The sequence below is a fragment of the Hippichthys cyanospilos genome, chromosome 5 (assembly GCF_059441005.1).
Source record: "Hippichthys cyanospilos isolate Australia breed blue-spotted pipefish chromosome 5, RoL_Hcya_1.0, whole genome shotgun sequence".
Lineage (NCBI taxonomy): Eukaryota > Metazoa > Chordata > Actinopteri > Syngnathiformes > Syngnathidae > Hippichthys > Hippichthys cyanospilos.
In genome coordinates this window covers 25,069,184-25,086,837 of record NC_142373.1, presented here as the reverse complement: position 1 = coordinate 25,086,837, position 17,654 = coordinate 25,069,184, and the positions used below count along the sequence as shown (strand labels likewise).

Here is a 17,654-nt window from a genome sequence, read left to right as displayed (position 1 = left end):
GCAAATCGGTCTGGGTGGGTGTACACTGGCAGCGGCATCAGGGTAATTATAGTCTGCTGTTTTTATTCTGTGAGAACAAAAACAATTTGTCGACTCTGGATGCGACGGACCTAAAATAGCCTTAGATGTGGCAGCTCCCAGAATGAGTGTTGTCAGCCGCTGTAGAAGAGAGCACACTGTTGAAGGGCCCATGACAAAGAAATAAATAAAAAATAAGTCTCTCTTCAGTATCATCGTTTTTTGTTGGACGTGACAATTAGCGCAGAAAATGTATACTGGCACTGTGCGTTTCTCAATAATAAAGTACAAAAACATTTATTTCAAATGAAAACAAAACCACAAAATGAAAACATGCTTTTTATTTATATGACAAGGGGAAAATCATATGAAAAAATTTTCATTGGGAATTGAAATTTTGGAGATCAATTTCCACATATGATTTTCTTCTGTTTGATATTTTGTCTCAATCTTAAGGCGTATAATTGTAAAGTTGAAAAAAACAACAAGCTCACACTCATACTGTCATTGAGGGCTAGGAAAAGAACCCATAGTGCTTGCAAGAAGTTTCACATTTCAAGAGTTTTCTTGTCATATGTAACACTACTGTACACAATGAAACTCTTATGCTGTTCACTTCCCTGAGCAGACTTACATTCTGCACAATAGAGCAAATAATAAAGTAGGCAATAAAAAAACAGTAATAAGGGCTTTGATAATGAAGCACTACTATAGGAAAAGACTCACATTCTGAACATGTTATGTAAAAAAAAAAAGGCTGCTCGGATTGCCTAAAGCCGGGGCTGCTGCGTCGTCCCGGCGTATGAGAAGAACTCTAAATGAAATGTTGTGATGGACTTTACCATTGTTAAGAAGTGCCACTCTACTGTAGCTGACAGTCGCGCGTGAGTGACGTATGTTCAGAATGACCAATAAGGCACAAATAAATAAAAAGAAGCATCTGCGGTGGGAGAGTGAAGTAGAGACGTCTGCTGCGGCGAGCGCCATCTTGTGACCATGTTTAATAAGTCAAGAGAACTAATAATAGTTTTTCTCACCCAAACTATCCGTAGTCATGAACTAAAAATCTGGTAATACATGACTTTCTTTGGAAAGCAACATAATTTGGCAGTTTGTTGTTATTAGCCTCATTAAGTCGCTAACTGCTTAGCTATGAGGATGTTAAGTCAAACAGCCATCCAAAGATTAACTACGGTGACGGTTATGTAAATTATGGGTGAAATAACTATATGATGACTCCTTAACTTTTATCCTACCCAATTTCTCTTTTGTCACCCAAAAAAAAAATGTTGATTGCTGTCATTCACATTTGATAACGCCAACTTTGTATACAGTCTATGTTCATCAGTTGGATGCAGGAAGTTGAGGAAATTTGAACTGGGCGCAGAAAGGAAGTAAACAAGGGAGGTAGAGATGGCACGCTGATAAACGGTGAGCAGGGAACGAACCATGGTGGAAAGTATGCACGTAGATCCTTTTCCTGTCATTACTGTGTTCGTCTTTCTTCAGCCAAGTGACAAGATTGTTGTGGACATTTGCCTGACCTTTGAACTTTAGAGACAGATAGACTTGTGGTGGCCTGCAGATGTTCAAAGAAGTCATTACTTAACTATAATCGCACAAAAAAGCCGTCCATTCCTTGTGCTTGGCAGAAGAAAAAAAAGAGACTGAAATCAATAACTTCAACACCTTTATGTTAAGTGCAGTACAATTCTACTCTAGGCCTGTGCATGTCTGTAATCATTGTAAACCATAAACTGTCCACTTTTTTGGGTGAATGTCTTTGAAGGTCATTGATGTTTTTACCTGAGCATCTCTGTCAGTTTTTGGCGTGGCAAAGATTGTTAACCCAAGGCAAAAACGCTTGATTTCATACATACTATTGTATACATACATACTTTTGATACTCTATAAACTGTATACAGCTATAGGCAGGAATTAAACAGGCTTTTTCAACAGACATATTTCCCAATCTTGTGATTGGATCATTTATTGATTATTTTTAAATAGACGATCATGATTGGCCCCTAAAATCCTGATTGTGTAAAGTTTAGTCATCACTGTTTTCCACGGCTATGTGTTGTTAAAGAAGATAATAACAATGAAATGCAGTTCCAAATGTGTATTTGTAACATGAGGTTATTAAACATTTATATGGTTTTTGCAGTCCTAACAATCCTTTGAGATAATCATGACCACAATGTGAGTGAGGCCGGCAAGCATGCGTTCCTTAATGAATTTCACGAAAGGATTTGTAAAGTTGGTATTAGCCTTCAGCGTCTTCAAATGTAAAAATTGAAAAACCCAAATGAATAAATACTGTTGAATGATAAAATCCACATGTTTATTTAACAAGTGATCAAGGTCAGTTAAAATTAGTTATGTAGTTTTTGCATAGTCCTCCTAAGTACCATGCAAACGTTAATATTTTACATGATAGCACAAAGTCCAGATAGTTAATAGTTGTACAGATGAAAAAAAGTGTTTTTCTTAGTTTGCACTCGCTTCAGCATCAGCTCTCCATGACGCTGAAGAGGTCATGCTGTATATATGAGTGTATATTTCGAAAATACAGATCTTCTTTGATTGGTTGGCAACCAGTGTAGTAGGATGTTCCGTGACCCCTTGTCCAAATTTTGATTGGTCAGAGTCCAGTTTATATATGAGCCTTATGAGGACAACCACTGTAGCAAATAGAAGGATGTTTAGTTGACCGCTTGCTTTCCTGTACCATCTCATAGTTCTGACTCATACATTTTTAACAATTTAAAAGGTATCACTTTTGCTGGGCAAGATCAGTAGCTTAAAAGTGGATAATTTTTAAGAGATCAATGATAACATTTAGATTTTGTGGCGTACCATTCTATTCACATTATTGTTTGAGTTCTTCCTCAACCTGTGCCCCGGCCCTTCAATGTAATTTAGTTAAGTTCTTATACTAATTAGCTAACAGACAGCAAAGAAACACTAATCTCCCTTGAAGGCATGGCGTGACATCGCCTCCAGCAGAGTTAACTTGTCGTTTTAAACGTCAATACATTTCAAAATTACCTCAGTCGTTTCAGTAAATTTGCAGAGGAGATTATTCGCTTTGTCATCAATGAGCTAAGATATATTTTGGAGACACAATTGACACTATCATCACTCTACCTGAATTGTGTCTCAGCCGTGTGCAGGCATAGCACAACAAGATGAAAGCGGTGCAGACATGCACACGCCGCAGGCTTTTTGCAAAGCACTCCTGGTCGCTCTGGAAGATTACATTAAGTCCAGCAAATGGATATAAAAGCTTCACTTTACTGCACCAGACAATGCTTCTGCCATAAGCAATTAGGTGTTTGATAAAGGCACACATGCAAGCATATGCACACAGTCCTCCTGCCACACAATGAGGAGCATTGACAGCAGGTGCTAATAAAATGAATTGCAACATGAATTCCAGCAGCGCTTTACTGTCCATTGCACCGTACACTAATATTCAAGAGGTGAGCCTTAAGGGTCAGCAAGACTGATTGACATTTACAACTTAAACACTCATGTGTGAAGTCATGAAATTGTATTTATTCATTTCCAGCACCATATAGAGATAATTTTTTTTTTTTTTTCTCTATAACTAGTTTGCCGCACATGATTAGGGCCTTTTTCCAAGCACCGATACAATGTACCATAACTTAAACTACCGTATTTTCCGCACTATAAGGCACACCCAAAAGCCTGATGTTTTTTTTAAAAAGCTGACGCTGTGCCTTATAATCCGGTGTGCCTTATATATGCATCAAATCATGTTCTGACTGCATAAAATATAGTTTATGCCTAAACAATCCAGTTCAAACCGATCTGCCTGAGGGTATTAAAGCCAACACGGCCCTGAGCAATTAATTAACTTGATTTTGAGGCCCAACACAATTTTTTTTTTTTTTTTGAGGACTTAAGAGTGTGTGGCCCCACACTCACGTTTGTTGTTTAAATTTCCCGGACTTTCGTTTACTCGTAACTTCTTTGTGCTCCATATCGTAACAGCGGGTCAAAAATATATAATGCACACAGAGGAAAAAATTAAAAAGACAGTGGCGCCAGTCTTCACCCGTGCTTGGCTCCAAACTTATACCGTTGCATGTTTGTAGTTTAAATTTCCCTGACTTCCGGTGATTCCTAACTTCTTTGTGCTCCATATCATAACAGTGGGTCAAAAATATATAATGCATGCTGAGGAAAAAATGAAAACGACAGCGGCGCCAGCCTTCACCCGCACTTGGCTCCAAACTCATACCGTTGCATGTTTGGCGTTTAAATTTCCCTGACTTTCGTTCATTCGTAACCTTTTTGTGCTCCATAAGGAAATAGCTGGTCAAAAAGATATAATGCATGCGGAGGGGAATATCAAAATAATTGCGGCGCAGTGTTCACAAGTGCATGGCTTGATCTGGATCTGTTCTGCGCTCTGCGGCTCCTGTTTAGAAGTTAAATAGCAATTACCAATAACGCATTCTCTGTTTTATCAGATTTTTTTTTATTAACAAATATTTCTTAGTATAATATCCATACAACACTTACTTATATTGTATGAATAAAGTTTATATTCTATTAATAAAGTTTGATGACTTTGCTGTTTTTAATAAATTCCTTTTAGTAAAGCACCATCTAGTGGCTGCATAACGCAACTCTATCTAGTAGATGCATAATGCAACCCCAACCAGTACTATGGTTTCAACTCTATGTGCGCCTTATAATCCGGTGCGCCTTATATATGGTGTTTTTTAGAAACTCGGTCGTTCATTTGATTAGGTATTCCGAGCAAGCCAAGTTTGACTCTCTTAAACATAAATAAACATAATTATTATTTCTGAATTATGTGCATGTGGCACAGTTGTGTGCTGTATTGATGGCTTATAATAGATTGACTAAATCAGATAAGTCCCAATGAGTTAGAGAATTACGTTTTTGTGGCATTCTATCACACGGTTTTGAGGCGGTAGGATTGAAAGTTGACAGGAGCTGCCGGGAATGGGATTGTGGTAGCAAAGAAAAAAAAAATCATTAAATGTACACATTATGTACCCTTATGGAAAGAAATCTGGGAGCAGTACGGGAGTATGAGTCATTTTGAATGAGAGAGTGGTTTTCAATGAGATGGTATAAGGGACAGGATTTTTTTATTCTGTGGATCAGGACGGAATTTTTTTTCTGTGGGAGTGAAATGGGGCAGGAATGAAAATCCACTCCAGTGTCATCCTCTACACTGAGGACACAAATACCCAAATTAGGACCTGCTGCTGTGATATTCACATTTGAAGAAATGTGATAACATTGTATTGTTTATATGTTTTGGTAGTTTGGTCATTTTGTGATTTCCTATAAATGGGTAAATACTTTTGCAATAGATGAAGCCTATACCGGTATGTTATGTTTTGCTTTTTTTTTTTATTTTTGGGGGAAGATGTTTAAGAAAAAACCCTGGAACTGTTGAACCCTACATGTTGCTCTTTTTCTCTTTGGCTCTCTTTTTCTCATGGCCCATGAAACCGTGAGTTTTATTTATTTATTTATTTTTTTGCAAAAGCCACCAAAACAATATGCGTCACAGGCGTTGATGTAAATCTTTGTTGCTGATGCCTGGGTTAAACCGTTTGTGTTTGTGTTTTGTTTTTCAGATGTTAGTTTCTTTTTACTGTTATGTTCTGGGTTGGTATTGGGGTTTTCTCCCGTTCTGGGCTTTTTGGAGTTTTTGATTTCACGTTCTGGGCTCGTCAGTTAGGTTTTGTTCATGTTTTTGGTTAAGTTTGGTTTCGGGTTAGTGCAGTGTTTCTCAATAATAGTTTGCCAAGGCCCCCAAAGAAAGAGAAAACTTTTTGCCCCCCACTCGACGTGCTGGCTATACATATGATTATTATCCATAAAAAATGTAAAACTATACCTAAACCTATAATCTTTTTAACATTAACAAAAGAAAAAAAAAGCAATATAAATCAACTTTCAACATGTTAATTATTTTTACAGCGTTTATACAGGTTACAGCTTAGTCCAAAACAGAAAAAAATAATCAAGTGCATCCAAGTGCCTGAAATAAAAAAGATGCCAGTTCTTATGTTATTGCAATTACACTTCACATGACAAAAACAAAGCCTTTTCCCTAGGGTCATCCATGCCCCTACTGGCATAACCTCGCGTCCCCCCCAGCGGGGCCTGCTCCAATATTTGAGAAGCACTGAGTTAGTGTCTTAATATGATTGCATCCACCTGTCCTCGTCTACCTGTTTCTCTTGTGTCAGTCTATCAGGTCCCTGCTCCAATTGTTTCTTGCCAAGGTCTTCCTTGTTATCTTATCTCCTTTTAGTATATTTAGTTTCCTGTTTCCGTTCACTTCCTGTCAGGTTCTGATGTCGCTGTCACCTGTGTTTCCTCAAATCTGTTTGTCCAGTGTTTTGTTGTTTATTTCCAGTTTATTTCTGGGTTTTTGATTGTCACTTTGTATGCCGTTTTTGTCCTTGTTTTTTTCACCCTTTTTGTATTAAATTATTATTTTTGAACGCATCCTGCCTCCCTGCATTTGGGTCCACACCTTCCTCACCCCACCATGCTGTATAAAGACATTTACACCTGTCTGTTTTACAGGTGGGCAATTTGTTGGTTGAGATGGACTGTAAACAATTTATAAAATGACAGACTAAGAGTGACAGAACAGTAGATTTGTTCCATCAGTTTGATCAGTCATTGTAATTGTCACCACCCGTGTCACCTGTAACTGTTGGTTTGTCACTTCACCCAGTTAAATGTTACAGATTTCTGAAAAACGTTTAACCCACCGTACACTTGCAAGAACTGAAATGTAAACAGTCTAAATTGGCAACAAGCAGACATACATGAACCCAGGTAATAACTGACTGAATACTAGAGCATTAGGATGCAGTTGCAATTATTAAGAGAGAAAGTGTTCTTAATGTATTGCACTGAACAACACTTTTTCTCAAGAATTAGCTGATCATGAGGTAAATATATGTGTTGCATTTCAAAGTCATGTTTTCATAAACGAAACTGTTTTATGCACAAATGAATTGCTGGAGGAGTGACGGAGCGATGATTACATAATGAAAAAATAGTGGCTTGAAAATGACGGAACAGGGGCAAGGCACCAAAAACGGATGGACCAGCAAATAAATGCCGACCTCTGGATTTTTATTTGATTGGTTTTCTGTCTAAATATTACCAATGGTTATTTTATTTACAAATACATTTACAATTGTGTTATAGTTAAGAATGTTAATCCAAACAGCCTGTACAATTCAAACAGATGATCACTTCTGGAAGCTGGAACAGTTGAAACAGTTTTTGATTTCCCATAGGAAATCAAAATCAGAACAAATTGGAAGTCAATCGATATTCCAGAATTGATTCCGTCTTCCTGTTTTTCATACTATGAGGTGTGGTAAATATCCTTTAATTTGGAAAAAAATCAGTGTGCTTTATAATCAGCTGCAAATTGTCTATGCATTTCAAATGGAAGTTGAATCAGATCTGACTCTAAACTTCTCAAAATAAACCTGTTCGTTGACACTGTCTTATAATCAGCATTATGGCCTGAAAAAATACAGTATTTTTCAGAGGTTCCATAATTTAGTATGTTTATTATCGAAGTATGTAAATATTTTAAATTAATCAAGGAACTAAAATTGAAAACAATAACATTATAAATTCATTAACCAATAGTACCAAGCCCCATTAATATTAGCAAACAAAGTACTGCCATGTACACAACAGACAAAAGTAGCCTGTCCTTGTCCTCACAATGATAAAGGTTAAATTTGTACATTTGTTTAGCACTATGACCTGAGAACTCAGTGGAATTTAAACATCATTATCTACTTCAGTGTTTAAACAAGGTCAAAGCATGCGCTTCAGTGAAAGGCTAAGTAGAATACGAGGCTAGCGGAGTCGTGTTGGTACAGTACAGTATTGTATTTCTGGTTAGCCGGCGTGATGAGACAAGGACACAACTGAGAGTTAGTAATACTGTGTGTGTGTGTGTGTGTGTGTGTGTGTGTGTGTGTGTGTGTCTTTAAGAGGTTACTTTAAGGACCGTGTGGTGGAATCAGGTCAGCACTTAAAGCGCAGGCCAGGAAAGTTGGCAAACGCTCTCACGGTACTCACAACATTTGTGTGTGTGTGTGTGTGTGTGTGTGTGCGTGCGTGGGCGTGTGTGTGTGGGTGTGTACACACTTCAACATAAGTGTACTCAGCCCTATTTTCGTGCCCAGTGCAAGTCTAGCACATCTACCAGCACCTGTGCGACGAGTACCGTATTTCCCCATGCATAGTGTGAGCCGGTGTATTATGCGTACCACAGATTGTTAAAGTCAGACCACTTTAAAGTCCCTTGCAGATAAGAGAATAAATGGCAAATCATACGAACCGATTTGTACACTGTGTGTATGTGTTTAAGTCAATACTTAGGTATTAAACTTTCAACTTCAAAAAGGAGCTCAAAACTCTCCAAATGTAGCATTTGTCTAACTGATGACTGATTTCAGGGGGATTTTTATCTGTTCCCCTTTTAAAATTGATCCAAAAATGGGAGTGTGGCTCTGATAGATGCTTTTAGTTTATTGTAGGAAATGAAACTCAAGTTGCAATTAATTAGTTGAGTAAATGATTGACATTATTCAAAAAAGTGTGCACCATAGAAAGTTTCTACTTCTGCTCCTAAAAATGTAAGTTTATAGGGCTCAAACGGTTCCCATGACAAGCTCTCTAACTGTTCAAGCTAATTAATATTTACATTTTAAATCGTAAACCGGCATTCACTCGGCGAAGTATAAGACATAGAACCAATAGAACGGCGAGACATGGGATGGAGACAACAGTAGATGAGATTAGAAGATTGGTAAACAATATTGGCTGTGGTTATTATTAGTTCAGTGTAATTGTTTGACATTCGATGTTGTGCCATGCTATATGTTACACACAATGAGATGACCTATTTGATGATTGGTGACTAAGCCATCCTGGAAACGAAGATTGATGAAGAAATGCAGTTTCATCTCTATATACGTTGCAATGTGTCCAATTTAGGAAAAAAAAGATGCATAAAATAGTTTTAGCAGTTAGTATCACTCAAAATATGGTTGGTCAAAAGCAAGACTTGAAAATGGCAAAAAGTCATTGAGCCAAAAAAGGCAGTGATGGGCCCTGCAGGCAAGTAAGGGCTTCTCTGCTTAACTTAACATTCTCAGAAAAACACATTTATTCATCAATATATATTTGTAAATTATCCACGTATTCTGTTCTTCTTATTACATATATCCACTTTTTTCAGTTCTTCGAGTGTTATATATTATATTAAGGGTTTTCCATTTGAAAAGATGAAACTTTTTTTATCCAATCATATTTCATTTTAGATTATGTTGTCAGGTTCCATGAAATCTGCCAAAGTCTTCAGAATGGAACAAGACCGGACACGGACAAGACGCACCTTTCAGCATTAGCTTCCATGTCCAGAGAAAAAGACTTGCTGATATACCTTAAGTCAGGTATGGGAAAACTACGCCCTGGGGGCCATATGCGGCCCATTAGGCTTTTTAATCCGGCCCACCAAACTTGAAGAAATTATCAATCAGGAGACTGATGCTAATATCCTGAAGGATAGTAGAACTATCAGTACTTTAAAATAGTACCTGTCAGAATTTAAAAAAAACAAAACAAAAAAACCCACTTCATTTAGTTTATTTAATTTTCAGTTGTTGTAAGAGTCATTTTATTAAATAGTTAAATGCACGGGACTTGAATTCCTGTATTTTTATTGTTAACGTTCTATTGAAATATCGCACATTTTTTTTTTCTATAATTTTGTTACTATTCATTTTTTATCTATCTATTATTTATATAATTGATTTGACTACTTCTCTATTATTTTTTCAATTTTTATATTCTATTATTTCTATTGCATTACGTTTAGTTGATGAGTTCAGCAGTTTAATAAAATATTTGATTTTATTTACAAAATCAAACAGTTTATAGAAATAATAGTGAAGTGTTGAATGTACTAAAATTAGGGTAGCCTATTTGTCAAATTTTAGAACACTTTGTGGCCCTCGATTCAAAAGGTTTGCCCACCCCTGCCTTGGATGCACAGATAAATCGCGCAACAGAGCAGTTGAAGTCTTCTTGAGGAACAAAAGAATATCTTCTTGAGGAAAAGAAAAATTTAATACCTCGTATTTCAAATAACGAGATCCACGTTGGCGAGTACTAACATTTTATTAGTATTGCCAATCGGTTTTTGTATTGTTAATTACTTATGTAATTATTGGTAACAAAGTAAAATATCAAAAACACAAAGAAACATTGATTAGAAATGCTCTGAAAAATAAATGTTGCTTGATTAGCCTATGTTAAGGGTTATTTCTTTATTATGTGTGGCTTCTCAAGCCCTGTCATATTGTTATGATCATGAGGCATATTCATTTAGGTAGGAATAAACATGATGTCATTGAAAGCGTTGAAATGCACCACTGAGGGACTTGATACGTTGCACTTTTGTGTCATAATCGTCACAGTTACAGTTGACTTTACTGTACAAATACGGGCGTGTTATGATAATGGGGTTGAATGAGTGCTCTGAGCTTGGGGCTAATGGCTGCACACAAACAAAAAAAAAACAGACTAAAATGAGTCACTCATGATGTTCTTCTGAGCGTAACCTTGCCATCTCCATGACAACAATGGCAACGCTGCAGTGCAGGGAAAGAGACTGCAGCGGCTTTACTTGTTCATCACACAGGACACTAAAATTTACTGACTTGGACTCACCTTGCACGCAAAATTTGAGCTCTTTGGGGTCGGTGACAGTGCTGCTTGGGATCCTGTCAGGAACCTTCTTGCTCATTCGGTTGTAGTTCCGTCGCCTTTTGGTCTCACCCCATAAGTTGGAGCCGCCGTGCATGCTGGGAATGTTGAGCACAGCGATGCCTTCCAATGAGGTGTTGCTCAGGTCCAATATGATGCCGTCGCACTGCGCCACAAAAAGGTAGCAGAAGTTAGAAATTAAATTTAAATAAATTCCCTAATTTTTAGGTGGCATATTGTACGTATAAAAGTAAATTATTCCACTGAGTGAAATGAAGCTCGGTCTTCCAATATTGGAGTCGTTGCAATCTGAAAATTACATTCTACTACTCTGCGAATGAACTTTGTAAATTGTGTAGGAAAAGTCACATATTAAAAACAAACACTTTCCTGGTTTCAAAAAATTCAAATTCAATACAATGTTTTTTGGGGAAAAAATATAACTTCTCAATAATTCTGTTTTTTAATTTCTTTAATTTTGTTAATTTCTTGAAAAAACTTCATGAAAAATCTCTTACATGAATAGATTATATTTCTATGAGAAAATTGCATAATTAAAAGAAAGAATTGTCACATCAACATGTGGTTCTTTGAGAAAAATTGAAAACATTTCGTGGAAACAAATTTTTAACAGATTCCTAAAATGTGAACTAAAGTTTAACCACGACAGCTTTTTTGTAATGATTAATTGCAGTTTTTCATATGACAACTTATTGCTGCAGAACATTTTTTGTGGCCTTTATGTTGTTTTTTTTGTATATAATAAACTTGGTAGTTATGATTTTCTTTAAGCTACGAGTTATCCAACACAGTAAGCCTTAAAGTATGTAAAGGTAAAGTATGTAATACACTGCAAACAACAAGCACAATAATCAATATATTGCTTCATGAATACCTCTGCATTGGCATTATTATCTTTACAAAGACAAAATGTGCGTTGCACCTTCCATATTATTATTCTTGTTGCATTTGGTAAGAGGTTAAGCTTTGAAAGTTTTTCTGTGAAAATAAATGGATGTCCTACTTTACTTCTCATTCCTACTTTACTTCTCCTCACTTACAGCATTGACTCACCTCAACCTCAATGCACTCATTGAGTTTTTTGCAGGTTGCTGAAATGGTCTCTGTAGTGCCGAACTCAAAGTACCACAGCTTATTCTTCATTCTAACCAGCAAAATAAAACATTTTCAATCAAGGACACATTGAAGGAAAAACTGCAGGCCTGACAACACATGAGGTCACATTTTGTTGTTGACATATTGAAGTTGTCCGCTGCTATGAACCATGTCAACAGAATCTCAGGACAGCTCAGGGTAATATGACCCAGCGGGCAAAATTCCCCAACCAAACCTTAAACGCTGCATGAATCCAAACGTTTTGTCATTTGTTTCATCAAAAACTTCCAATACAATGTCCTCAGTGACCGTATTCACAAGGGTACTGCAGATACAACATTGCCTCAGGCGAAGCATGTTGTGAAACACTGCCGGTGGACATTATAAATCTGGGCAGATATCATCCGTCAGTCAAAGCAGCCAACAGGCCAGTCATAGTAGCACTGCCCAAAAGCACTCTGCAAACAGACATGTCCTGATGGGTGTGCTGTCATCCGTTTTTATATGAATTGGAACAAAACATGAAATTTTTAATCTAAGTGGTAGCAGTGTGCGTCTCCCCAATAACAGATGATACAATACCTATATAGAGCAGGGGTTCTCAAACTTTTTGGAGTCAGGGACCCCTTTTTGGAAAGCATGTTTTTTATTCAGGAACATATTAGATTTAACAACAAGTACATTTATTACTTTTCAGCCATACTGAAGTTTACAAAACAAAAAAAATCACATTGCACACTTCCTCGTAACAAAATGGATCAATTTCCCCAAAACAGGTTGCTGCCAGATATTTACTAACTAAATAATCAAGCTCTTTGATGATGATTGTATGGATTGCAAATTTCCAAATGAATACATTTTTGAAAGTATACGGTATTAAACTTGATTGAATTGATTACTTTATTGAAGAGTCATTAATACATTCACAATTTAAAATAAAATCTGCAGTCAGGCCTCGGACCCCCGGAGGTCCACGGACCCCATTTTGAGAACCATTGATATAGACTACAGGGGTGTTAAAAATTTCATTTTGAAGTGAAACAATTTTATGTGAATCACTCAGATTCTTACCGAATTCGATACGGTACAACTCAGAGATGAAGTGATGCAATGACTTTCTTCTCATGTTAAAATATCAATGAACTTGTCAGTACAGCAAATGTGTCGTTGACCCAACTCAAACTGATTTATATGTGTTCAGTGGAATAAATCCCTGTCTCCGTCCACTTTGATAGTTAGCAGACACCACGACATATTCCACAATGCAAACCTTCATTCAAAATCAGGAACCAATCAAGACCGGAGATGTTGTAAGAACATCACACAACCGCTAAAATGACTGAAAATGAGAGTCCAGGTGACATACTTAGAGGTATGGAAGCATGTGACTGACCTGGTTGTTTGTTAGAATTCTAGAGGGTGAGAAAACGACTTAGAAATGGAGGAATTGTGAGCCATACAATACTGAAGAGCGGGGGAAGCAACACGTTTGTGCATTACTAAACTATCAATGACCACGTAGTAACCAACAGTGAACCACTATTCTAAAAATGACCAGGAAGGAAACTACAGCTATGTGAACCACTAAACTAATGATGGCCTAGCAATCGTAGCTCATATAACTGTAGCATACGTGTCACTGCGTGAGTTTAGGAATCCACGTCATTCCGATGCTTATGATTCCCCCGCCTGAGTCTGAAACATCTCGCCCTCCATTGCTCGCCAAGTGACATACTGTACATCTCATCAATTTTTAACACTACTTAACATGAAGGCATGTTTGGTACCACCTCATTGCCACAATATTCTGTAGAAGGCTATATTTTTTTTTAAAATGGTGTACTTTTTAATGTTATTTTATTTTCAATTCCAAGTGAATATGGTTGGATGTTCTACTACTGTCTAAAACCACACTTACATTACACAAGTACATTACACACACTCCATAAAACATCGTCAAAATGCTGATTTACTGACTTTTCAGGATTTTACTGAACATGAATACATTTTGTATGTACACTTTTAAGGCAGTTTCTGTAAACTGATCTGTTACACTCTTCATACTCTAATGTCCATCAAATTAATTAAATTGATTTGCCGTTATAAAAACCAATGATCTGAAAATGAGCTAAATTATGCAATGGAGGTTTGCACAAGTGACAATGCTGATGGATGGATGAACGGACGGACAGACAGGCGTGTGGATGGGCGATAGATAGATGGATGGATGGATGGATGGATGGATGGATGGATGGATGGATGGATGGATGGATGGATGGATGGATGGATGGATGGATGGATAGATAGATAGATAGATAGATAGATAGATAGATAGATAGATAGATAGATAGATAGATAGATAGATAGATAGATAGATAGATAGATAGATAGATAGATAGATAGATAGATAGATAGATAGAATGAGCGAAAGCAATTTGCTTGCATCACAATAAAATGTTTGTTGGTATGTGTGGTTTTTGCCAAAAAGTGAGTTATTTTCATGCCTGTATCTTCCTAGTTAGCAAAAAAGTCAATTCATCTGCCAATCATGTGCATGGTGATTGAAGACACGTCATCAATATTCACTTAACACTTGTAGCACTTGCGAAATAAGTCCTGACATATTCCAGCTTTCAGGACATCTGCATTGTGATGCAACTCGGCACCAGCAGTGCATTTAACTGTGCACATGCAACATTTTCGTCTGTCAAAGCACTCAATACTTGTTATTTTCCCCGAATTAAAAAAAGGATCATGATGATGTCGATTTTTAATGCCTAAAAACCTTTAAACAAATGGTTGTTAGGCTTATCACTTTGATTAAAATTTTAATTATGCAAACTGACAATTTTTTTTTTTTGGGGGGGGTGACAGTGTGACACACCTAGTCAGAGAAATTTCAATAGCTATTTCTTTTTATTTTATTTTTTTATCCGCAGCTACATTTCTAACCATCAACTCTTTGCTTCCAAAGCAAGCCATTATAGACCAAGCTGCTTCTACTCCCAGTTTCACTCACGTCAAGCTGATGTCATTCCCTTCATGTGAACGCTTAATTTGTCAGCCTAGTTAGCTTGTGTGAAAAGTCCCTGGCACCTGGGCTCACATAACACGCAGTCTCAGTTCTAACAGGCCCTTGGATGGCAAGGTGATGCTGAAGGTTGGGGGCGGTTGGTGTGTGTGTGTGTGTTTGCAAGAGAGAGAGAAGGAGAGAAAGAGAGAGAGAGAGACTTGAATGAAAAGACACAAGTTGGAGTGTATGTGAGTGGAAAATAGCACAAAAAAAGGCAGCCAGCTATGGGCCTCCTCACTGGGTCAAAGGCGATCGATCATCTTGTCACCCGCGGAGATTAAAAAAAAAACAACAACAACATCTTTTCAAGTCAAACGCCGAATGGGACGCAAAGTGCCAAATCATCCCCACAATGAAACAGTTGTCGCTGTCAATCAGCTGTCTGTAGCTCTGCGGAGGATCATTCACAGCCGAACAATAGCCTTCAGTGTTGGCTTACTGTAAATAGTGTTGATTAGCATGTCGCTTAAGTGTCACTTTAGCACTCTTGCTGGGGCCTCAATGCGACAGCGGTCATAAGGAGCTCGCCTGTCTATCAAATAGTTTATCAGCATTACACTGCAAGATTACATCCTTTATTACTATTCTCGGGTATGGGAAAGCTTTTTCTCTGGGATTTTGAAAGCTTTGGATTGATTTGTCCTAGGTTATATTTAAAAGAAAAAAAAAACAAACTTATGCACACAAGCCAGAGGTCCCCAATGTCAGCGGTAAAAAAACACACTGAGCAAGCAGACCAATTACTATTTATTTTCCACAAGCAAAGTTGAGTTAGGAATTGTGTATGAATTTAGACTATGCTAGATGCAGTAGTTGTGTTGTAATCATACACATAAGATTGTAACGGCATTTTTAATTGTCCTTTTTAATTTTCAATTGGGATTAGACATTTACTCACCAACGATGTCAACTTCTAAAGAAAAAAGTCCTGCAATTTACAGACATCATTTCAAATGTTTATAATTTCATGGCCCAAAATGCCTCCATTCTTTTGCAACCTAAAAAGACATGGATTTATCAATTTCCGCATTAGAATGATCAGCAATGAAGAAACTAAACAAACACTCTTCAGTTAAACGCTAAAAACACACAAAACTACTACTATTTGAATTTTTAGGCTCATTACTGTTACTGAATGCTTAAAATTACACATTTCCAATCTGTTTCAATCATTTAGCAGTTAAAAACCTCTAAGTTGTGGGTTGGTCTCACCATAAAATTGAGGAAAATATTATCTAAATAGCACCGCGTCAGTCCAAAATATGCTAGGCCACAAGGCACCTGCCTCGTATGCTAGATGGCAAGTCCAACCTTAGCCGCACGCCATAAAAACATCTCACTAAAAAAATAAGAATAAGATCATTGTGTCAACTGCTAAAACAAGCACAAAACTGATGTATTCGATTTTATTACGAAGAGTTATCCTGTAATCCTTGCCTGAGTGCATGATATGAATGCTGCATCGAAGAACTGGGGTACCTCAATACAGGACGGCAATGATTATTATTATTAAAATATTCGGGCCTCAATTATTCACATTCAAAGAGTAAACAAGATGTTTCAATAATACTCTCATTCTTGCACTTCCGAGTCGAAGTAGTTGGAGACGGCTGAATTCATGCTATTATGCAAACAGGCCCTATTCCCACTGGGATGGCGGAACAAGCTTTTATACAGTACTTAACTGCCTTGTCAGCAGGGAGGAGCCAACAGGCCAAGCTTTGGAGCTTTGTAAAGAATGTGATGAGCCAACACTTGGACTTCAAAACTATGACTGGAATATATCATGTCTGTCAAAATTCACTTTAAAACGAAATCTTACAATTCCTATTGAATCACATTCAATTGTGTAAAGTGATGTGTATGGTGTGTCGAAGATCAAAATACAGATCCAGCTGCCAGCTTTTGATTTATGTTGATCGGCTCACATTTGGAATTAAAAGTGTGAGGTCAGCTGCTGCCCATACAATAAATACAAAACTACACAGTAAAATACTTCAAATGTTCATCTCTTCACCTGCTGTTGAACTTCTCCGGGTGCTTCTCCCTCATCAAATGAAAGCGATGGGCGATGGAGGCATCCTGTGAGGGAAAGAACATAAAACCAATTGTTGTTTGAACATTTTCTGTATGGTTTCAACATGATTCTGACTTTCAAAAATTTCTTTCATTTAATCTTTTTATTTAAAACAATAATTTTGACTTGGTACCAAAGATTACACAATATGTTTTCTTTAAACTCAATAACCTTTATGTTATTCTATTATTTTTTTACTCAATTGGATTCTTTTTCTACAATCTTCAGAGGGTTTGTAAAAGTTTTCTCCCAAAGCAATATAATGTTTATCAGCAAATAATACTTTAGAGGCACAACAAATTACATAAATGTACAGCAGGAGTGCTCATTGTGTCTGTCGCTGGCGGTCCAATCGACCACCTAGCTTTTGTTGGTTGCCCAGATGACACCCCCCCCCCAAAAAAAAAAAAAAAAAAAATCACCTCAGCACACACACCTCAACAATCAAAATAAAAAGAACATCATCTGGGGGAAAAAAAAAAAAAAAAAAAAACGTCATCTGTCACGTAATTCTGTTGCGCCTTGAACTGA

The 17,654-nt window shown here is 37.1% G+C and overlaps 1 protein-coding gene across 2 annotated transcripts in view; it reads right to left on the bottom strand.

The window, feature by feature from the left end:
• The window catches only part of LOC148424099 (diacylglycerol kinase beta-like), a 101,100-nt gene that overhangs the window by 23,316 nt on the left and 60,130 nt on the right, over window positions 1-17,654 (bottom strand). For both annotated transcript variants that reach the window (XM_088415670.1, XM_088415671.1), the window contains 3 exons: window positions 17,064-17,128; window positions 11,932-12,022; window positions 10,822-11,023 (listed from right to left, as the gene is read on the bottom strand). In XM_088415670.1, the coding sequence (XP_088271796.1) occupies window positions 10,822-11,023; window positions 11,932-12,022; window positions 17,064-17,128 (358 nt within the window). The remainder of the gene's footprint in view (window positions 1-10,821; window positions 11,024-11,931; window positions 12,023-17,063; window positions 17,129-17,654) is intronic.